We start from the raw sequence: 25,000 nt of genomic DNA on the forward strand, positions 1-25,000 counted from the left end.
ATTAGCTGTGAAGGGTCTTCTTTCATGTGTATCAGTCATGATGATTGTTTCGCATCAAACAATATCAAGCAAAAAGGAAGCGATGGAGGATCCTTCTTTTCTCCAGTCCATCCTTGGTTTTAGATTTTTTGATATTTACAACTCTAAAAAAAAAAGCATATTTTAATCCGAGCGCCAGCCATTTTCTATTGTTTTTTTGTAATGTATCAGAGTGCAATACACCTCCCAACCATTAGTGTCGCATAGTTGAAAGCATCGGGAAAAAATCGAAGATAATGGTCGGCGATGAGATTAAAATGCTTTTTATTGAACAATACGGGAGATGCGGGTACTTATCGCGGTCGGATCAACTTGTAACATCCGTGGCTCGTGGGTAAGCACTTTATATTTGAAATCTGAATGTTTATGTACATGTGAGAGTTGTAAATGTCAAAAAATCTAAAACCAGGAACTTTCGGTTCCATGATGCTTGTGACAGACGAGCGTCATGTGAACCATGGCCACAGTCCATCCCATCGCGCAGCGCACCTCCCCAAATGGAACCGTCGTCCTAAAACACCCTCGCCCCTGGTCTAATCCGGCGGCCATGGTGCCCGAAAAAAAATGTGGCAGTGTGTTTTAGGAAGAGCGTTTTGTTTTCCGCCAGGTTGCTGTTTTTTGTTTTTTTTTGCTGTGAGAGGGGGAAAAAAGCGTGTGAAATGGCAAGTGTGGCGTGAGGCGTGTGAAGAGATTAATTGCGTGATTCTCACTCTCAAAGAGTGAGACTTGGCAGCTCTGAAGAAAGGAGTTCATAGCATTTTTGTTGCGCTAGTTCTACTGAAACTCTAACTCTGTGAACCCCTCTTTGCAGAAGTTATTGTAGTATTTAAAGTCCTGTTTATTATTGTAGGCCTATAATAAGTGTCATGAAGCATCAGGGCAGTAATTCACACGTTGTGATGCATTGTGAGCTTGGAGATCCATTGTTAGCTTTTGGGAATTTAGTCCCATTTGAAACCTCTCCCTCAGCAGTGATTGGAGCTATTGTCAGCTGTTAGGACTCCTAACTCCACTTCAGCTGGATTTCTGTTCGTACAAAACTCCTAACTCCACTTGCGCTGGATTTGGGTAAAATGGTGATAATGACACATGCAAGTATCTGACAATATATAAAGTCACTATACCACCTTTGATGAGGCCGTATTGCTTTCTTTTAAAAATATAAGATTTTCTTAATTTCCTGAAAAACTTATATATATATTTTTGGACAGAGAATCTGTCCTACTAGGTCGTCCTTCAAGTTATGCCAGGAATTTCCTCTTAGCCCCGCCCACCTATAAAGGTTATTGCCGAGTGCACGCCCCCAATTCAACATCAGACATTCCACACACACAGAATGGCCATTTGAGTTGCAGACACTGAGAGAAGCAGAGCTCAGCAGAGCTCTGTGTAACAACTACGGCCTAGTCCCACCCCTTTCCACACACACACACACACACACACACACACACACACACACACACACACACACACACACACACACACACACATGGCTGAAAGTTCTCAATATAGTATGTATATATACAGCGAGGTGAAAAGTGACTGTGAATTGTACTTAAGTACAGTACTCGAGTAAATGTACGCATCGTATCGTGGCGTATACCTTCCGAAAAAAACTAGAACACAACACTGACTTTACACCAGTCTGTGTTGCGGAGACGCGCTGTGCTCGGCTTTGGAAGCTCTCTCTCTCGCTCGCTCTTTCTTTCTCTCTCTCTTAACAGCGTGTGTGTGTTTCTGTCGTCAGGAAAGTTACACGAGTCGACTCACTCGCCCAGGTGGTGTTAATAATAGGCTACTAATCACTAACATAATCTAACTAATCGTAACAAAATTCCGAATCACAGCGCTGCCTGTTTCGGATTCCGCACGTTTAAGTAATTAATTAATTTGTTTGTCTATTTATTAACTGCGTCTGCTACTGCAGTCTGTAGCCTGTGGTACATGAAAATTCCTGTTACAGTCAAGGATCACCTTCAACCTGGTGTTTGCACTTTCTCCATTTACGGTCCGTACATCTATATAAACGTTCAGATTTCAAATATAAAGTGCTTATCCCATGGCCACGGATGTTACAATTATGCACGGGACTCTCAAAAGTACCCGTATATTCTGTATTGTTCAATGAAAAGCATTTTAATCCGATCAGTGGCCATTTTTTCATAATGTATCGGAGGGCAATACACCTACCAACCGAAAGGGTCACTCAGCTGAAAGCATGTGGAGAAAATGGCCACCGATCAGATTAAAATGCTTTTTATTGAACAATACGAATGATACAGGTACTTGAGAGTCCGTATACATGTAACATCCGTCGCCATGGGATAAGCACTTTATATTTGAAATATGAACGTTTATGTAGATGTACGGGCCATAAATGGAGAACGTGTAAACACCAGGTTGAAGTTCATCCATGACGGTCGTGACAGTCGACCGTTGTGTATCCATTACTCCCTCTTAACATTTCCCATGTTTTTAGTTTATTGAAATAATGTCATGCACATTTGTCCAGTGCATAGCCTACTGCAGGCCTTGTTGACTAGATTTAGAAAAGATTTTGAAGCTCTTGCTCCTGAAATGATCGATTATTTTTAAGGGAAAAAGCCATCATTTAACATGCAAGTCAATGGGTGAGAAGCAGAGATTGCCAGGCGCAAATGGTAACCACTAGATTGATGGTGGGTTACTCCAGTTGGGTACGAGACCCGGTCAGACCGGGTGTAGTACATTTGGATTAACCTCGGTTCGTTTCGGAACGGGTCCAGTTTTTCTCGGTCCCGTTTCGGGCCGGGTCCAGTATTTTAGAATGTTTTGTCGGTTCCGTTCGGACCGCTCTCCTTCGCGATTGAGAACCCCCCCCCCCACACACACACACACACACACACACACACACACACACACACACACACACACACACACACACACACACACACACACAGACACACACACTGACACACACATACCACAATGGCGTTTCTGGGTGTACTGCTTGCGTTTAAAACAAATTCTGCTTCACAACTTTTCACTGTTAATGTAGCTATTTGTCTGCTGCCGACAGAAGGGCTATAGCTTACTTGATTCCTAAAATAGACTGCGGTCTCTCTGAAGAGCGGCCAGCGTGACCGCAGTTACAATAGCAGACCTACAAGCTGACAACGCGTCGTGGATGCGACGCATTGTGAGCTTGTAGGTCTGCTATGTTTTTAAAACATAAAACATAATAAATAAATAAAAATAGCATACTGGATTAAATGTATATAATGATACAATCCAGGACCCAGGTCCAGGGTCTTCAACGTTTTTCAGGTCAAGGACCCCTTAGCTGAGAGAGAGATCAAGCAGGGACCCCCAGACTACATAGGCTTGTATAAAACTGTGTTGCAGACTTTCTTTCGTTTAGGCTGTTTCTGTAACCTCAAGAGGACACATATGGAACCAAATGGACCCCGACGTGAAATAGGGCGCTAAATTTGCCTATAATAACTTCAGAAAAGATCAGCATTCATTTTATGTTCTACTCCTATTGTTGGTGTCAATATAAAAAAATATGGTTTATTGGGTGGGGGGGGGGCATGCATTTTCCTCCAGTCACTCGGGGCGGGGGGTACAGACAAGTATTTGGAGGTCGGGGGGGAGGGGGCAAGGAAATAAAAAGAAATACATTACATCTGGACCCCCCCCCCCCCCCCCCCAACTAAATAACAAACAGTCCCTAACAGCATACATTTCCATTACAAATGAGGGGCTAAATACATATAATACCCCCCCCCCCCCTCAATTACAGTACATTTAGGGCCCAATACAGAATATTTGAATACATTTAGGAGTAAATGACAGATTTCTTTGATACCTCTCCCATGCTCAGTGTTGCCATGTTCTCTAATTATAAGTGACATGCCCTTGTTTTTCTGTGAAGGTACTTGTAAAGACTGGTGGTTGGGCTTTGCCCCTGTTTCTAAAACGTTGTTGATATTTGGCATATCATTTATGGCTCATTTTATATTTATGTTGATAGCTTGTAGATCTGCTATTTTCTACTACCACCACCACTAGTAATAATATTAAGAACTAGAAAAAGTGCTCCTCGGAGCACAGGTCTCCACCAGGTCAGGTAGGTTATTATGGCCTCCTGGTGGCGCTATAATAGGCCAATGTGAAAAGGGTGGCATTTCTTCTTAGGCCTTTTACGGCAAACGGACACTTCATTCATAATTTGAGGCATTTTGTTCCAAAAATGTGTCTTGCTAAGTTGTATGGATTTAAACTTGTAACAGAGTATTTCCATATTGCAATATTGGTACTTAACTTAAGTTACCACTTTGAGTACTTTTTCCACCACTGCCAAAATATATCGCCTATACATAATTTAGTAAACTAAAATAGCTGTTCAAACAGCTTTTCAGGTAGTAATGGTGCTTCAAGGTGATGCCTTTCTGTGCTATTGAAGTGGTGCTAATCACAGCATATGGAAGTTTCGAAGTAGTTCACACGTCTGTTTACCAATAGATATGTTACACTTAATCAGTATTCACATTCCACGTACATCACCAGCACAATAGAGATGGGATGTATGGCTCTTTCAAGGAATTCGTTCCTTTTACAGAGCCGTTCAAAAGACTGGCTCATTTATGGCTCATTTGTATATTTATATATTTAAAAAAACATATATAAATGTATATAAATATATATACATATTTTTATATTTATATCTAATAACATTATTTATATATATATTATATGCATATGATCTAATTGATGTTATATCATATATATATACAATATCATAAAACATTATAATAATATATTATTATATTTAAAAATATATAACAATATAATAGATTACATCATTAATACAATATTTATTATATTATAATATATACATTATAATACATATTATTATAATATATAAAATTATAATCTAACATTTTATTACAATAATTAATTTAATATATCTCTAGACTGTGTTGCCAAAACACTCATCTTTTTAGTTAGCTGGTTCCTGCTGGACAGCGACAATATAATAAATGTATAATATATAACATATGCATAATATACTATGTTATAACTACCAATGCCAAACACATCAATCACCTACATAGCAGAAATCACACACCCTCACAAACCCGCATCCTACAAGTAACCAGCCACTGCCAACTCTTGTTAGAATAGAAGGCCAAAACTTGTTTGGCCTTCTATTGTTTTCCTGTTTGATCTCCTTCCCACTTGCCCCCCACCCCTCTTCTTCTTCTCTCTCCCCACTCTTCTTTCTATGGAAATTAACGTTGCGATGGGAATGATGTACAAAAATGAATTTCACCCACTTTTTTACCTTGTAAACCTGTGATGTGACAATAAACCTGATTCTGATTCTGATTCTCTCTGTCCACCATGACATCATTCTTGATGTCATTTCTTTCTTGTTTTTTCATTTCCTGAAAAATGAGCTTTTTGGAGTTGGACAGCAGAGATATGCAATGTGTATTTCCCTGAGTGTGGAAATATAGTGGCCCTCTACATCATCACAGTTGATCACCCCTGATATAGACGATTTCAAAAAGTCTTTTCGCAAGTTTGTAGATCTGCTTTTGTAAGGATTGTTTATTAATGATGTACCTCCCCCTTCAGGGGTGTATAGGGCTATAATATAAGGGTATCCCCCCCTAAAAAAAAAAAAACATCACAGAAATGCATTAGTTTTGTAAAGTTTCAGGTGGAAGGTTGAGGGTTAACTCCTCATAGATGAAGAGAGAGTGAACTTGAACTTTGAACATTCTGTGTAGCAGATCAGTTATCACACAATACATCACACCATCATAAAGGTGTAAACATTACTCTACTTAGATTACACTCCCTCTCTCTCTCTCTCTCTCTCTCTCTCTCCCCCCTCTCTCCCTCTCCCTCTCTCTCTCTCTCCCCCCCTTTCTCTCTCCCCCCCCCTCTCTCTCTCTCTCTCTCTCTCTCTCTCTCTCTCTCTCTCTCTCTCTCTCTCTCTCTCTCTCTCTCTCTCTCTCTCTCTCTCTCTCACTCTGTGTGTTAAAGGACAGAGAAGCAAACATTCAGCTTGGTGCCACATTACTGACATCATGGACAGGTACTGTAAATAAATATTTACATAACAGCATACTGTACTAGAGCTGAAACTAACCATTGTTTTCTTAGTGATTGTTCTATCCATTTGTCCATTAATCAAATAATTGCTGAATATTTTTTTTTAACCACCGATTAAGCACGCAAACGTTATTTTATACCTCATCGCACCACAGTGTTGTACAATAATAGTGAAAATATCTGCTCTGCAAGCTCACAGCGCATGGTGATGTGATGCGTTGTGATCTTATAGAGGGCTATTTCCAGACAGAACTTTTGCCTATAATGACATGCCCCACATTGGTATAGATTGATAATTGATTATTTTATTAAATGACTGATAAACCATTTTTGTTATTGAACAGATTATTTCAATTAACTGCTGGACCCCTAAAACAAAATGTTTTTCAGACGCTGTTATCCAGAGTGAATTACAAAGTACAAGAACACAGTAAGCAGCATGGATCCTGGTCAACCAACTATAGGGTGAGTTCTCAACTCCTTACATTTATGTTTACATTTTTAAAGTTACATTTTTTAAATTACATTTTTTAAATTACATTTTTTAAATAAATAAATAAATGTTTTAAATTACATTGTATAAATTAACATTTTTAAATGTCTTGGACCCAAATTTAAGAACCTGGTGATATTGTTCAATATGTCAAAATATGTTTCATATTTCTTAACTGCATCAAATTCATGAACATGTTAGGTGTACATGCAGTGGAGAAAAAAAAGCTTGATATGAAATATTGTCTATTGAGAGCTTGATATACTTATTAGTGTGCCGGTGTTGCGCGATGAAGATAGCTGATATACAAGCTCATAACGAGCCGCAGTGTGAGGCGCTGTGAACTTGTAGATCTGCTATCATCCCCCCCCCCCCCATACCCCACTTTGAGAACCATGAATTATATAAGGTTATTAAAAAAAACAAGTATGTGCTACAAATTATGCCTTTTAACTTTTTGCCACGATTTTGCTTAAATACTTTATTAACCCATTACGACCGGAACGCATCATTGTAACCACTTTAACCATTATTTTATAATTTGGCTATTCAAAAATAGCAGATCTACAAGCTCATAGCTATAGTGCCGCACTATGAGCTTGTAGATCTATCTGATTTTATAAAATGCTATTTTTGAAAAATCGTGCAAATATTTTGCAAATCTTTGAATATATATATATATTTTTTAAACCGACAATTTTTTACTAAAATCTTTGCTTCTGGGGGAACAACATATTTTGAGATGGGTGTCCACGGCCAAATACATTTCATTTTGGGGGTCCTTGACATGAAAAAGTTTGAGAACCACCGATTATGTCAACATAAATGTTTTCAAAAACTGTTAGGACACATTTGTAGAATCCCCCAACTTTGTTTAAGTTACAAATGTTCGCTTTGAAGAATATATATTTACAGATTTGCACAAAATGTTCATGATTTTTCAAAAAATATCAGATCTACAAGCTCATAGTGCGGCACTCAGTGCCGTGCTATGAGCTTGTAGATCTGCTATTTTTGAATAGCCAAAGTATAAGATAATGGTTAAAGTGGTTAAAATCTAAAATGACAGATACTTTCCCGGTCTTGTGTTAAGACAATTATTAACAGTACATGTAGTACAGTCAAAGGTTAAGCCCTGTTTCCATTGTGGTCAAAGTGTCTGTCACCGTTGTCCTAAAAAAAACATGTTTTATTGTCTTGCAGCTTTTTACTCCTTTACTCAAAGACAATTATTTCATATTAGATTTTCACGGACGCTACGCAGCCTTCAAATCCAGCCCTCTGATCAGAGCAATGGTCACCGAGTTATGTCCATTTGAAGTGTTAAACACTGCTGCAGTGCCCCATATGTGTGCACTTTAGTTTAGTGGGTGTGACTATTTTCATGGCAGACCCCTGAGTCGTTTACTTTGTATTTTCGAAAATAGCCGATCTACAATCTTACATCGTGTCACACAACAGTGCATTGTGAGCTTGTACTGATATTTTCGGGGTAAAACATCCCGACAAAATTGTGCAAAATTTGGAATTTGTTAGGCTAGTTGTGTTCAAATCACAGTTTGAAAACAAATGTTCTCTTTTGGGGGTCCTTGACACAACATATTTTCAGATAAGGGTCCTGAGCCTAATTCATTTTAATTTTGGGTGTTTGACATAAAAATGTTGAGAATCACTGATCTATATTATGAAATGCTCATTTAACAACGTACATATTGTATACCTATTTTAAAAATAAGTGATTTAGTATATAGATGTATAGCAACTAGTGTGAGTAGTTGATGAATACATGTAATGTTTTCAAAATAAATGTTTGATGTTTGTTGTCATGGTGACAGGGTTGATCAGCAGAGAGCAGAGTCTCCTGAACCCAGCTGTGTCTCCATGAAGAGTGACCACTCCTTGGGAGGACGTATTAACTTCAAAGATGGACACCACTCTACTGATCAGAGGTCAGAATGTAAAACTATCACAATGTCTTTATTATAATTAGTTCAGCATCTTAAATGAGTCTGTTGTGTCTGTGTGTGAATCAGGGGTGGAATACACATCTAGAACAAGCTGAATTCATGTTTAATTCAATGTTCATTCTTCCATCATGTGTCATGTGTGTATATGATGAAAAGGAGGGGCCCAGTATGCTACCTTGTCTCCTCTGGTCGTTCAGCTGGACGTAAAAGTGTCTGCTGTTGTTGTTCAGGTTTTTGATGACTTAGCATAAGTTAGTTCATGTCCAGTAGTTTGTTGACCTCTGTACAGTGCTGTGTCATAGGCAGCAGAGACATAAAAAGATGCTTTAGTTATTAGTTTACATTCAAACCATCCTCAATGTGTTGGGTAAAGATTATTAGCTGTCCAGTTCTGGAGGCAGAAACCAGCTTGATGTTTGGTCAGTTTGGAGTCTATGAGTGGTATGAGACGTACTGTAGATTATAATAATAGTTAAAGGTAGGGTAAGTGATTTGCAATTATTCAAATAATTGCAAAATGGTTCTATGTTCTGATGGTGCTCGTTACTATAGAGTGTCCTGTCCATATAAACGGATTTCCGCGCGACGTCATCACAGAGCAGAATGCGCAATCTGCGCATGCTCGGGGGAAACGAATTGTTGCGCCGTTCACTCTGTTGTTGTGTTCGGGAGTTAGATTCTGCTATAATAGGCATAATGCTGCTATTATATACAAACAGATCCAACTTCCGACAAATCGTTTTTATTGAGTAAACAAGGTATTACAAACTGCATAATTTAATCTACTTTCATTAAACCCGGTGAAGATCATTTATTTTATGAATGGATATTTGACCAGAGCTGCTGCGGGCAATGACGCCCTCTATAGGCTTACCCCTCCTCTGCGCGGTCATATCCCCTCATGTTTACTAACAGGAAACCCGTCTATAAGGAGTGTCCCATGTCTCTCCAGCTCTTTATTAAACAGAAAATGCATTTTCAGTGCTCTCTCCTGATTGGCTTAAAACGTTCGGGCCGCGTAGCGGCCCGAACGTCTAGCGTCTAACGTCTAGCGTGACGCGTCGTTCACTTTGCAGTGCCACCTTACAGGCACCTCACAGTGTGAGAGAGAGTTTTGTGCTCTCCTAAATCCACGGCAGGCTTTGAAAGTACCCACTTCAGAAAGAGGTGACGTGCATCACCTCTCCAATGACCAAAACCCACTATGGAAGCCGTCGAACTGGTGCGATCTGACGACATCCTAGAATTTATAGGTAGGATGTGATGTCATATACCGTCTCATCGTGATGTCAGATTACGTCACACTGGCGTGATGTCAGATTACGTCACACTGGCTACATACAACGTTACAGACAACCGACATGGTGCAGGATTCAAATTGTATATATATATATAGATTCTGTTTACTAAAGAGCTGGAGAGACCCCTGTGACCAAACAGACACTCTGTAGCAATGATTACTATCAAATATAGTACTTTAACCATTAAAAAAAACATTAACCTCTTGGTTAATGTTTACCAAGAGAGTAAGCCTACTTCAGAATTGTTTTGTTTCTTACCTTTATACCAGTATTGTGGTTGCACTATTTTACTCTGGTAAAGTTACTGGATTTCACTTTGAAAAAGTTAAAATGACCAGTGAGCAGCTGTAACGGCACTGTTTATTTCATACAGTACTTGATTTAAATAAATGAACCCAGTACATTTTCTGACACAAAATGTTGATTCATTCATTCTGATCCGTTTGAAAAATATAAATATAGGCCTCTCTCTTATACATGCCTCCTTTCAATAAAAACCTGGTTCCCGCTACAGTTGAAACAAATAAAAGCCTGGGTCACTATTAGAGGATTTACGGTACACCAAAACACATCACCACCGGAGATTCTCCGAAAGTCTGACTCTGTGAGTCTGTGACAGAGCCTGACGTTTCAACAAGCAATACTCTGAAGCTAAATGCTATCATTTAGAATGGAAAATAATCATCACAACGGCACATCCCCTTTATGACATTATTATGTTGATACAGGCTTTCAACTGAGGGATAGAGATAGAGGGATAGAGGGATAGAGATATAGGGATAGAGATAGACTAGAAAAGAGTAGCCTAATCAGTTAAGCTATGTGAATAATGATGATGTGCTTTTAAATATGACAATGCTGTATCCTTTATATTTATAACGTTGCTCAGCTGACCTGTTCAGGCACTAAAGAGGCTTTAACTCACAGGTTGTTGGATAAAGTTGATTAAATCATTTGTGATGAATGATGATCATTGCACAGTTCCGTCAGAGCTTTTCAGTTCAAGTGGTAACGTTAGTGTACATTGTCTACTGACGGTCAGTCGAAGGCCCCCCTGAGGGTGGAGGTCCGTTTCAATTGAAATGGATGAAACATAGTAAAGGAGCTACTGTCCAGTATTCGAGCGGCCAGGGCAGAAACCAGCTTGGAGTCTATGAGTGGTATGAGACGTACTGTAGATTGTAATAATAGTTAATGTTCAATATTTAATAGACAATAAAACCACCTGACCTCTAATGTCTCTGATTGTCATTGTGTTGTGTTGGTCTGCTATCATCCTGATGTTGTTACACTTTGATACGGAACATGTTTAACCCATTTAGACCTGAGGCCGATTCTAAAAACGGCTTCTAAAACCTAACCATAGTTTTCTGAAAACGTTCAAATTCTTACTAAAAATAAAAAATAAAAAATGATGTTACTATATTATAGCAACAACTAATGAGACACAGAGGTGGCATCCGGATTGAAAGGTATAACAACGTATAGTGGCGTGACATAAATAAAAGGTAAATCTGAGGTGAAAATAGGCTAATGTTTTGATGGGTATATTTTATAGTTTATAATGTAACTCTTATATACTGTACTGACTGTCCCTAAGGCTCCTCCCACCACAGAGAAGCATTTCGTCTCCCTGCCTAGTAGTCCACTCTCCCCTCCCCGCACCACTAAACCAGGAAATAGATTTGACTTGAAAATGTATTTTATTTGTAAATCTGGGCATATCAAATATATATCCCCACCCAAATCTCTTAGTTACACCAAGGGGCAAGGCTGAGATATTTACTATGAGGCCAACCCGGATGTTTAGTAAATGTCCAGCGAGAGGCGCTGTTTCACCCGTGCCGACCTGTGAGTTCAGAAAGAATTTATTTTAACGCAAGCCGATGGGTTTTTACCAACTTTCAGACTCGATTTTCTTACTGTAATAAAAATTGTCATAAATTCTATATGCTTCCAGTCGCTAGTTTAAAGTCTCCTTTCAATCATCAGGATATGCGTTTTGCTAAATTATGGTTCTATTTATTATAAAATTGACGATAAAGTAGGCTATTCTCTAGGAGGGGCGGGATGATTTGATTGACACGCTACACAACCAATAGCATTCATTCCCCGCCCCCCCGCTCTTGATTGACAAGTTACCCAACCAATAATGGTCTGAACTCATTCTGACGCGTAGTGAAAGATGGTGGAGCCACAGTCTGCAGCAAAGGATTCATTTTCGGTCTGTAGAAAGCAGCGGAGGGGGTTTGTCCATCTCATTTATACAGTCTATGAGTTACACCAACATTGTTCAAGTAGTTTGTTTATGCTTATTTATTGAAAATGATATAAATCGCTATGGTCATTTTGCGCACTGGGTCTCCTAGCCTGTCAGCAGATGGAAATTATTTTATTTACTCCACTCTGACCTCTACAGATCTGGTCAATATACATGACCTTTGACCAGATGTGTAGAGGGCACAGTGGAGTAACTCAAATAATTTCCATCTGGATGCGCACGCAGGCACGCAGGCACGCAGGCACGCACGCAGCACACACGCACACACACAGATAAATATGTGCCTTAAAACAAAAAGAATACCTCACTTGTGATGAGTCAAGAACAATATATTTATGTAACCAGGAGGGTCAGGCCTTTTTATTTCAAATAACTTTAAAATCCTCCAGTGACCATTCTAAACACTGAACGGTTCCTTATCTTCCTGTCAGGGTTGATCAGCAGAGAGCAGAGTCTCCTGAACCCAGCTGTGTCTCCATGAAGAGTGACCACTCCAAGGGAGGATGGATTGACTTCAAAGATGGACACCACTCTACTGATCAGAGGTCAGACTGTAAAACTATCAAAATGTCTTTATTATAATTAGTTCAGCATCATAAATTAGTCTGTCCTACGCCAGGTGTTCTTGGGTCGGCCTCTCTTACGTTTACCGTCTGGTGTCCAGTGGAGGGCAGTTTGGGTGATGTTGTCCCGCTCTCTACGGATTACATGTCCTCCATTTCAACCGCCTTCTTATAAGGATGGTAGCCATGTTGTCCTGTTTACACAGGCTAAGAGGACAACATGGCTACCGTCCTTAAAAGAAGGCGGTGGAAATCTGGTCGTTCAGCTGGACGTAAGTGTCTGTTGTTGTTGTTCAGGTGTTTGATGACTTAGCATAAGTTCAGTTCATGTCCAGTAGTTTGTTGACCTCTGTACAGTGCTGTGTCATAGGCAGCAGAGACATCTATAAAAGGCTGCTTTAGTTATTAGTTTACATCCAAACCATCCTCAATATGTTGGGTAAAGATTAGTAGCTGTCCAGTACCAGGGGCGGCCTTAATGATCTGGAGGCCTCTTTTAATTGAAACGGATGAAACATAGTAAAGGCTGCTACTCCAGTACTGGAGCGGCCAGGGCAGAAACCAGCTTAGAGTCTATGAGTGGTATGAGACGTACTGTAGATTATAATAATAGTTAATGTTCAATATTTGATAGACACAATAAAACCACCTGACCTCTAATGTCTCTGATTGTCGTTGTGTTGTGTTGGTCTGCTATCATCCTGATGTTATTACACTTTGATACGGAACATATTGAAACTGTTCATACTGTATAATCATAAAGTTTAACGAGGGGTAGACATAGCTGGATGGGGAGAGAGGCCTGGTTCATGTGCATGTGGGTGCGTGCTCACACACACACACACACACACACACACACACACACACACACACACACACACACACAGACAGACAGACAGACAGACAGACAGACAGACAGACAGACAGACAGACAGACAGACAGACAGACAGACAGACAGACAGACAGACAGACAGACAGACAGACACACACACACACACACACACACACACACACACACACACACACACACACACACACACACACACACACACACACACACACACAAAATAAATATGTGCCTTAAAAGTAAAAATCACGGGGTGGGTCAAGGAAAAATATATTTATGTCATCAGGAGGGTCAGGCCTTTTTTATTTCAGAAAACTTTAAAATCCTCCAGTGAGCATTCTAAACATTGAACAGTTCCTTATCTTCCTGTCAGGGTTGATCAGCAGAGAGCAGAGTCTCCTGAACCCATCTGTGTCTCCATGAAGAGTGACCACTCCAAGGGAGGATGGATTGACTTCAAAGATGGACACCACTCTACTGATCAGAGGTCAGACTGTAAAACTATCAAAATGTCTTTATTGTCTCCGCCAGGCCGAAGGCTTGGCGAGAGAGTATGTTTTACCTTCCGTCCGTCCGTGTGTGTGTCCGTCCGTCCTGTCCGTGTGTTACCACCAAATCTCCGGCACCGTTGGCCCGGTCGCTGTGAAACTGTGCACACACACTCCCTGGATGCCAATTCAGAACTTCTGCCTCAAATTTTTCACATGGGCCTGTTATAGCGCCACCAGGAGGCCGATTTGTGCAAAACCCATTTTTTCACATTACTCCTACAGTTTTTAACCAAACGTCATGCAAATCGATACACCGTATCTCTATAGTCATGTGATCAACCCTGATCTGTCCGATTTCCCATATTCCATCCTCATTGGTTAGGGTTGCCATCCAAAGTTTGCAGGATTGGTCCGTTTTGAACAAACTGCTTCAAACCATGAACGCAGCTTGCAATTTCCGTGAAATTTCACACGCACATTGCCACTAGGCCAAGGAAGAAATGACACCTTTTTCACATTGGCCTGTTATAGCGCCACCAGCAGGTCTAATTTAGCAAAACACATTTTTGGAACAAAATGCCTCAAATCATGAATGCTGTGTCTGATTGCCGTGAAAGACCGAAGAATAATTGACACCCTTTTCACATTGGCCTATTATAGCGCCACCAGGAGGCCAGAATAACGTACCTGACCTGGCGGAGACCTGTGCTCCGAGGAGCACTTTTTCTAGTTATAATTAGTTCAGCATCATAAATGAGTCTGTCCTACGCCAGGTGTTCTTGGGTCGACCTCTCTTACGTTTACCGTCTGGTGTCCAGTGGAGGGCAGTTTGGGTGATGTTGTCCTGCTCTCTACGGATTACATGTCCTATCCATTTCCACCGCCTTCTTATAAGGATGGTAGCCATGTTTTCCTGTTTACACAGGCTAAGAGGACAACATGGCTACCGTCCTTAAAAGAAGGCGGTGGAAATCTGGTCGTTCAGCTGGGCGTAAGTGTCTGTTGTTGTTGTTCAGGTGTTTGATGACTTAGCATAAGTTCAGTTCATGTCCAGTAGTTTGTTGACCTCTGTACAGTGCTGTGTCATAGGCAGCAGAGACATCTATAAAAGGCTGCTTTAGTTATTAGTTTACATCCAAACCATCCTCAATATGTTGGGTAAAGATTAGTAGCTGTCCAGTACCAGGGGCGGCCTTAATGATCTGGAGGCCTCTTTTAATTGAAACGGATGAAACATAGTAAAGGCTGCTACTGTCCAGTACTGGAGCGGCCAGGGCAGAAACCAGCTTAGAGTCTATGAGTGGTATGAGACGTACTGTAGATTATAATAATAGTTAATGTTCAATATTTGATAGACACAATAAAACCACCTGACCTCTAATGTCTCTGATTGTCATTGTGTTGTGTTGGTCTGCTATCATCCTGATGTTGTTACACTTTGATACGGAACATATTGAAACTGTTCATACTGTATAATCATAAAGTTTAACGAGGGGTAGACATAGCTGGATGGGGAGAGAGGCCTGGTTCAGGTGCGTGTGGTTGCACGCTCACACACACACACACACACACACACACACACACACACACACACACACACGCACACGCACACGCACACACGCGCACACACACACACACACACACACACACACACACACACACACACAAAATAAATATGTGCCTTAAAAATAAAAATCACGGGGTGGGTAAAAATATATTTATGTCATCAGGAGGGTCAGGCCTTTTTATTTCAGAAAACTTTAAAATCCTCCAGTGACCATTCTAAACATTTAACAGTTCCTTATCTTCCTGTCAGGGTTGATCAGCAGAGAGCAGAGTCTCCTGAACCCAGCTGTGTCTCCATGAAGAGTGACCACTCCAAGGGAGGACGTATTAACTTCAAAGATGGACACCACTCTACTGATCAGAGGTCAGAATGTAAAACTATCACAATGTCTTTATTATAATTAGTTCAACATCTTAAATGAGTCTGTTGTCTCTGTGTGTGAATCAGGGGTGGAATACACATCTAGAAAAAGCTTAACTCATGCTTAATTCAATGTTCATTCTTCCATCATGTGTCATGTGTGTACAGTATATGATGAAAAGGAGGGGGACCAGTATGCTACCTTGTTTCCTCTGGTCGTTCAGCTGGATGTGAAAGTGTCTGCCGTTGTTGTTCAGGTTTTTGATGACTTAGCATAAGTTCAGTTCATGTCCAGTAGTTTGTTGACCTCTGTACAGTGCTGTGTCATAGCAGAGACATCTATAACAAAGATGCTTTAGTTATTCGTTTACATTCAAACCCATCCTAAATGTATTGGGTAAAGATTAGTAGCTGTCCAGTACCAGGGGCGGCCTTAATGATCTGGAGGCCTTTTTTAATTGAAACGGATGAAACATAGTAAAGGCTGCTACTGTCCAGTTCTGGAGCAGCCAGGGCAGAAACCAGCTTAGAGTCTATGAGTGGTATGAGATGTACTGTAGATTATAATAATAGTTAATGTACAACTTTTAATAGACACAATAAAACCACCTGACCTAGCAGCCTTATATTTTTACACTTTGATAAGGAACAACATGTCTAAACTACTCATATAATCATAAAGTTTAATGAGGGCTGGCCATAGCTGGATGGGTAGAGAAGCCTGGTTTATGTGTCAAAAGGTCACTGTCTATGTCACTGAGAAAATCATAACTGCTTCCCAGGCGCTGCCTCTGTAGCGTCCTGCTTCTGATATTAGGATAGGTTAAATTCAGAGGACACATTTCACCATATGAGCAAACATAAAGTGACAAAAATCCCCAAATACTGGGAACCATATGCATCATCATCATCATCATCATCATCGTCGTCATCATCATCATCATCATCATCATCAGTAGTAGTACTTATAACATACAATTTAAGAAGCACCTTAAATTGTATGTTAGAAGTATGTTATGAAATTTGTTAATTTGACTTTACTCCATCCTAGTTTAAATGTAACTGGTTATTATTGGTATTATTGTGTATTGTTTTGCCCTTAGTATGTTTTTTTGTTACTGAGTGTACAGCATTTTGGTTCAATGCTGTTGTTTTAAATGTGCTTTATAAATCAAGTGGATATGATTGGTTAGACCAACTGTGACTAGTTTACCAATAAAGATAATGTTTAATCTTAGTTAAAGGGCAAGACCACTTTGGTAGAGGTTTGGGTTGTGTAGTTACCTTGCCATGATGTAACTCCAAAGGTGGGCAAGAAATAAAAAATAATTGCTCCATTGATTAGAAATTGATCATTCAAAATATGCTTCTCATTGACTTACATTGTAAGGTAAAACAGCTCTCAAAGTCACTCTTTTAGCACATAAACAAACGCAAACAAAGTTGATTCAGACAATATATTACATCACCAAACCCAGTACTGTTTTTTTTTTAAATAAAAATGTCAACTTCCTGTTGATTTTGCCATTTTTAATAAGTAGAAAACCTGGACTGGATCCGCGGATCCGGATCCAGATCTTCAAATAGTGAAATCAACAGGAAGTTGACATTTTTATTAAAAAAAACAAACAGTACTGGGTTTGGTGATGCTCTATATTGTCTGAATCAGCTATGATTGGGTTCATTTATGGGCTAAAAGAGTGACTTTGAGAGCTGTTTTAGCGTACAATGTAAGTCAATGAGGAGCATATTTTGAATTATCAATTTCTAATCAATGGAGCAATTATTTTTGATTTCTTGTCCACCTTTGGAGTTACATCATGGCAAGGTAACTACACAACTCAAACCTCTACCAAAGTGGTCTTACCCTTTAAGGGCTGTGTGATGTTTAAGGTAGGTGTCTACTAGAGGAAACCAGGGGAAGTCATACAGATTTGACCGCACGTTTATGTTGACACAAGATGTGTACACTGGTTCATTCATACAGGTCATCTGTGGTAAATAGCTTACAGACCCCATCCCTCTCCAAGTAGGTGTTAAGACTGGCTGTCCATGGAGCGCTGTTCATTTTGTGTTAGCACTTAATCAGTGGTTAAAATGGCTCTGTATGTGTGCCCCCGCCAATATACTTTCCCCTAACCCTATTCAAGGGTATGCAGACGATGCCCAGATTGCCTCTCATCATGGGGCTGTAATAAAGAACATGCTCTCCAAAACCAATTCCTTTTTGGAATGGTCAGGATTAGAGGTAAAATAATCCAAATGTGCAGTATTATATGAAAGGCGGAGCGGGGGGAACCGCTGGTATCACTCTACAACAGATACACTAACTGATTTCACAATTTGCAATAAACCCCTTAAAGTATATTCACGTCACGAGACTTACACATATTTGGGTCACACGTTTAATGTGGCAGGCGAGTGGGGAGATCAGGTCAATGTAATCATTTCTGAGTACTCCAGCAGACTTGATTCAATCCACACATCACCTCTGCCTCTAATCATGAAACTGGAGGCAGTCAGAATAATAGCATTGGCCAAGGTACAACATCTTTTCTCCAATGTACATGTTCCACGAAAATCACTATCTGATTTGACTGACAAAACTGTACACCTAGTGAGACAATGGAATGGTCTTAACACACACACACAACACGTGACATTATATTTCACAGTAAACGTGAGGGTGGTATGGGTGTTCCCAATTTTGAATGGACATATATTGCTACGAGGCTCTCCCATTTGTTAAATATGCTGAACAATGATGACCAGTATGTGAGAGAGCTTGCACGTTCATCTCTGGCATGTGGCTCGGTTCTTAGCTTCCTAGGCTTCAGGAGGAAACCTAGTGGAAAGCTAGACAGTCGCTCTCCAGGCTTCGGTGTGTGGTCGTCCAGACTGGCTGGACGATCTGTGCTGTTCGGCTGATGATACCTTGAAGTGGGTAGGGTCTAACTCTGAGGCCCACTGACTAATGCCCAAGGCCGCCTCTTATGGGCACAACAGCAAAGGCAGCGGCAGCATTGGACTGAGCTGAGGCTGCAAGGGAAGCCTGCATGTTTCATGTACAAGATGTACATAAATATTTATTTGTGGACATAAATAAATATTGTTGTTGTGCGTGCGTGCGTGCGTGCGTGCGTGCGTGCGTGCGTGCGTGCGTACGTGCGTGTCCTCCACAGAGACCACCAGCAGATATCTCAGGTTCCCAGTGGTCAGGAACATCAAACAGAGCTGGACTCCATATTTAAGGTGTGTCAGTGTACAACAAACCTTTTCTTTGTCAAAAATCTTGTAAAATATTATTAATGTTATCTGTATTACATTATTATCATCATCATCATCATTAGTGTATAGTACTCTATACTCTTTATTCTTCTATCCGGATAAACTTTATTTTGTCCCGCATCTCCTCCCACAGTTTCTTTTTCCCAATTTAGTGCCATGTCAAAATGACCGGCTTCACCGGGAATCGTGTGCTTGTATTTTGCTAAGGGATTGGTTACATAGTTTTATTGATATTGATTTATTAGTGCATTACATTTCCCCATCCACTTTAATGGAAAAATGAAAAGACTCCCATTCAAGTATTTTTTATCTCAGAAACTGTAAGGGCTAGAGTTTCAATATTTGGAGGGGTGGTTCATGATTTAGTTTGAAATTATTACAAAAATAATTACACCAGTCAGCCTCATGGTGGCGCTATAACAGTCCCCTTTACGTTTTGGCCTATAACTCTTGAACCGTGGGTCGTAAAATAAAAATCTTTTTTCCCCTAGATTCCTTGGGTCATGACGCAACTCCCCATATAGGTCACGCCCATTTGCGTCAGGATACATTTTCCGCCATTTTGAATTTTCTTCAAAACACACTTTTTGCTCATTTTGCTTCAAATTTTGTCCAAATCTCACACAAATCAGTACACGTGATCTATGGACCCATGCAATAAATATATCCAAACGGCATTTTGATAGTCCTTACCGTTCGTCCGTAATTGGCTTCCAAAGTTAGCGGGAGGGGCCCGTTTTACAAAGAATGCCAAAAATCACAAACGAAACGTCCAATCAATCCCAAATTTGAATCACATGTCGAGGGTGGTTTACTCAACGAATCCCCAAAAGCATTTCCACTTAGATCCATAGGGGGCGCCACAAATGCGCAAAATGTAACCGTTTGATGCAAAAACATGATTTTTGGGGGGATCAATCCTCTCAAAATGAAAAAAAGCAGGAGTGACGTAACAATGTAATTGGCACAGCCTCCAACGGTATTCCTCCCGGCGTATTCCTCGAGTCCTGGCGGCAGCGACCCGCGTCGGCGCTACCACACTTTGCAATTGCCCTGAATTTCGACGCTTCTAGTTATTATTATTATTATTATTATTATTATTATTATTATTATTATTATTATTATTATTATTATCATTATGTGTTTCAGCTGCTTGAAGAGAATATGGTAACATTAGTGAAGAAAGAGATGAAGAGGTTCCAGAGGGTTCTGACAACAGATTACCCAGAATGCTTAGAGAGTCAAAGGGAGGAGGGGGAGGTGGTGGATGGTGAGGATGTGGAGGAGAGGAGAAGCATCACAGAGGGAGCTCTGAAGATCACACTGCACCTCCTGAGGAGTCTGAAGCAGGGGAAGCTGGCTGACATCCTGGAGATCAGTAAGAAAGTATTTATTCACACCTTTAACATGATGGAGATCAGTAAGAAAGTCTTTATTCACACCTTTAACATGATGGAGATTAGTAAGAAGGTCTGTATTCACACCTTTAACATGATGGAGATCAGTAAGAAAGTCTTTATTCACACCTTTAACATGATGGAGATCAGTAAGAAAGTCTTCATTCACACCTTTAACGTGATGGAGAGCAGTAAGAAAGTCTTTATTCACACCTTTAACATGATGGAGAGCAGTAAGAAAGTCTTTATTCACACCTTTAACGTGATGGAGAGAAGTAAGAAAGTCTTTATTTACACCTTTAACATGATGGAGAGCAGTAAGAAAGTCTTTATTTACACCTTTAACATGATGGAGAGAAGTAAGATAGTAATATAGTAAGATAATGATAGTAAAGTCAATAACTCTATTTTTTTTTTTTTTTTTTTTTGTTCTTTATTTACCCAGGGTAGTAGCTGAGCACAAGTGCTCATTTTCAGCAACGCCCTGCACATAGAAACACACAGACAGACAGACACATTAAAACCTGGGAGCTGACTAGTACAACCACAGTCTTATACTGTTGGCCACTACGCAGCTCCACTGGAGCAGTTGGGGTTCAGTGCCTTGCTCAAGGGCACTTCAGTGGTGTTGGGGAAGTGGTGAACATTCACTTCCCCACCCAGATTTTTCCTGCCGGTCCATGTAAACATATTTTATGTCAATACAGATCTCTTTTATGTCAATACAGATCTCTATGATTCTTAGAAACAATTCACACAATAAGCTGGAAAAACTATGATTTATAGTGTGTTACTTTAAATCAACATATACTAGGACTTATAATACCCTTCCACACGTGCATACGGAAAGGATAACTTTAATCTGTATCAAAAGTGTAGTAGACACACCAAGAATCAAACATCTTTAGGATTTAATTGTCACTAGTCATACAGGTATATGCAGCTAAAAGCAATACTGTGCTAACAGCAACATGACGACAATAACAACAGTAATAACGATAGAGATAGTCTAATGTGTTTTAATTACTATCGGAGAGGTCACTTACGTTTACATATATACTCACTGGTGTCTTCCATTCTTTGGTCATTTAGAAACTCTTGCTCCTGTCGGTCAACAACAACTGAAATCTAATTTGAGGAAGAAGTGTAAGAATGTGTCGGAGTGGATTGCTAAAGAGGGAAACCCAACACTTCTGAATCAGATCTTCACAGAGCTCTACATCACAGAGGGAGGCAGTGGAGAGGTCAATAAAGAACATGAAGTCAGACAGATTGAAACAGCATCCAGGAAACCAGCAAGACCAGAGAGACCAATCAGATTTGAAGACATTTTTGAACTCTTACCTGGACAAGATGAACCAATCAGAACAGTGATGACAAAGGGAGTGGCCGGCATTGGTAAAACAGTGTTGACTCAGAAGTATGGTCTGGACTGGGCAGAAGACAAAGCCAACCAGAATATCCACTTCGTATATCCCCTCACTTTCCGAGAGCTGAATCTAATGAAGGAGAAGAAGTACAGCTTGGTGGGACTTCTTCATCATTTCTTTTGTGCAATCAATGAACCATTAATCTGCAGCTTAAAAGAGTTCCAAGTTGTGTTCATCCTTGATGGATTAGATGAATTGAGGCTTCATCTAGACTTCCAGAACAATGAGATTTTAACTGATATCACAAAGCCAACCTCAATGGGCGTGCTGCTGACAAACCTCATCAACGGTAACCTGCTTCCCTCTGCTCGCATCTGGATAACTACACGACCTGCAGCAGCCAATCAGATCCCAACTGATTATGTTGACAGGGTGACAGAGGTGAGAGGATTCACCGATCCACAGAAGGAGGAGTACTTCATCAAGAGATTTGGGGATGAGAAGCAAGCACGCCCAATCATCTCACACATCAAGAAATCCAAAAGCCTCCACATCATGTGTCACATCCCAGTCTTCTGTTGGATCAGTGCAGCAGTTATGGAGGACATGTTGAGAACAGATGTGAAAGAATTGCTGCCAAAGACCCTGTGTGCGATGTACCTCCACTTCTTGTTGGTTCAGTCCAAACAGAAGAATGTGAAATATCATGATGGAGCTCAGACACACTCTGACAAGAATCCAGAAAATACCAAGGTCATTCTGTCTTTGGGAAAACTGGCCTTTGAACAGCTAGAGAAAGGCAACCTGATCTTCTATGAAGCAGACCTGAGAGAGAGTGGCATTGATATCAGAGATGCCTCTGTGTACTCTGGAATGTTTACACAGATCTTTAAAGAGGAGTACGGGATGTACAAGGACAAGGTGTTCTGCTTTGTCCATCTTAGTGTTCAGGAGTTTCTCGCTGCTCTTTATGTCTATGTCTCCTTCGTCAACAAAGGTGTCAACCTACTTTCAGGACCACAAACAACCTCCTTCTTGTCCAAGGTATTTGGAGACAAACCTAAGCCTGAGTTAAATCACCTCTACCAAAGTGCTGTAGAGAAGGCCTTTCAGAGTCCAAATGGACACCTAGACTTGTTCCTCCGTTTCCTGCTGGGCCTCTCTTTGGACACCAATCAGACACTCCTACAAAGACTGCTGATAAAGACAGGAAAAAGCTTCCAGACCAATCATGAAACAGTCAAATACATCAAGGAGAAGATCAAACAGAGTCCATCTCCAGAGAGAAGCATCAATCTGTTCCAATGTCTGAATGAGTTGAATGATCATTCTCTAGAGGAGGACATCCAACAGTACCTGACATCAGGACGTCTCTCCACAGACAAGCTTTCTCCTGCTCAGTGGTCAGCTCTGGTCTTCATGTTGCTGTCCTCAGAAAAGGAGCTGGACGTGTTTGACCTTAAGAAATACTCTGCTTCAGAGGAAGCTCTTTTGAGGCTTCTACCCGTCCTCAAAGCATCCAATAAAGCTCTGTAGGTTCATTGATAACTGGATATATTACAAATATTATATGATCTTTCTTTAACAGAAAATCTAATAAAAAATGCTTTATCGCTAATGCTTCTTCAGGCTGAATGGCTGTAACCTGTCAGAGAGTTGCTGTCAGGAGTTATCGTCAGTCCTCAGCTCCAGCTCTAGTCTGAGAGAAGTGGATCTGAGTAACAATGACCTTCAGGATTCTGGCGTAACCCTGCTAGCTGTGGGACTGGGGAGTCCACACTGCATGCTGGAGACCCTCAAGTCAGTATAACTGTGTTCAACTGTGTTTAAATAAAAACAAATACGTTTCTAAATTCTATGGAACAGAATGTTCTTTAGTAAAACTTCTCACTGTATGCGTGCGTGCGTGCGTGCGTGCGTGCGTATTACTGCAACTAGGCACACACACTGTGCGCAGGGCACCAGGTGCCGAGGGGCACCAAAATAAGCCAAGCTGATTATCATAACTAAATAAAAAATGATTTGTATTTAAATATAATATTATTAAATATAACAAATCGAAAGGGTGAAAGTAGACGGTGTTGATCCTCCCACGACACATGCATGTATTTACTCGCTTGGAGTGGGTCTGTGTGCGTTCGTCATGCTTGCATGGTTGTGTCCGGACACAACCATGCAAGCACGACGAACTGTTCTGGAGCACGAAACTGGCTGATCTGTGTGTGTGTGTGTGTGTGTGTGTGTGTGTGTGTGTGTGTGTGTGTGTGTGTGTGTGTGTGTGTGTGTGTGTGTGTGTGTGTGTGTGTGTGTGTATGTAGTTTGTCAGGATGTCTGGTCACAGAGAAAGGCTGTTCTTCTCTGACCTCAGCTCTGCGCTCCAACCCTTCCCATTTGAGAGAGTTGAACTTCACCTACAATCATCCAGGAAAATCAGGAGAAGCGATGCTCTCTGCTGTTGTGAAGGATCCACACTATAGACTGGACACTCTTAGGTATGAGATACCTGGACCCTATTTCACGAAAGCAGAATTAGGGGTTAAGCCTGGCTTTAACACCTTTCCTGGCTTAATTTAGCCAGGATTTGCGATGAATCAGTTTCATGAAAGCTGAATTAACTTGCCAGATTAGCTTAGCCAGCTCACCCTGGCTAAGTTTATCCATGTCTAGATTTCATGGAAGAAAATTGACGCAATCGTTCCTTAGTTACCATGGCAATTTAGCTGTGAAGTTAGCCTGGTCAGGAGCAGGCTAACAGCCAAGCTTAATTAATCCAGTGCCTTGTTCTTCAAGTTTTGTGATATAGCTGTTAGTCCAATTACTCCAAAATCTTAAACCAATGACTTTTTCCACAGTTAATTCAACACATATGTTTTTATATGGACTCATTTTAATGACCCTGCATTCAAAAAATCACACCCAGTGTGAAG

General features: G+C 40.5%; 2 protein-coding genes across 2 annotated transcripts in view; both read left to right on the plus strand.

Annotated features, from left to right (window-relative positions):
- Positions 1–6,025: 6,025 nt before the first annotated feature.
- On the plus strand, positions 6,026–18,946 carry LOC311056715 (uncharacterized protein; the record flags this gene model as incomplete). Its single annotated transcript, XM_084073523.1, has 7 exons — positions 6,026–6,130; positions 6,538–6,612; positions 8,476–8,589; positions 12,621–12,734; positions 13,974–14,087; positions 15,908–16,021; positions 18,841–18,946. The coding sequence occupies exons 2-7, from the start codon at positions 6,587–6,589 to the stop codon at positions 18,944–18,946; spliced, it is 588 nt and encodes a 195-aa protein (XP_083929649.1). The 5' UTR covers positions 6,026–6,130; positions 6,538–6,586.
- Positions 18,947–20,479: 1,533 nt separating this feature from the next.
- LOC311056716 (protein NLRC3-like) overlaps positions 20,480–25,000 on the plus strand; it is a 7,445-nt gene continuing 2,924 nt past the window's right edge. Inside the window, exons 1-4 of the mRNA XM_084073524.1 lie at positions 20,480–20,684; positions 21,796–23,605; positions 23,703–23,873; positions 24,392–24,565. Coding sequence (XP_083929650.1) covers positions 20,495–20,684; positions 21,796–23,605; positions 23,703–23,873; positions 24,392–24,565 — 2,345 coding nt within the window. The 5' untranslated portion in view covers positions 20,480–20,494. The remainder of the gene's footprint in view (positions 20,685–21,795; positions 23,606–23,702; positions 23,874–24,391; positions 24,566–25,000) is intronic.

This window comes from Gymnoscopelus microlampas, assembly GCF_963454915.1.
Source record: "Gymnoscopelus microlampas genome assembly, chromosome: 12".
Lineage (NCBI taxonomy): Eukaryota > Metazoa > Chordata > Actinopteri > Myctophiformes > Myctophidae > Gymnoscopelus > Gymnoscopelus microlampas.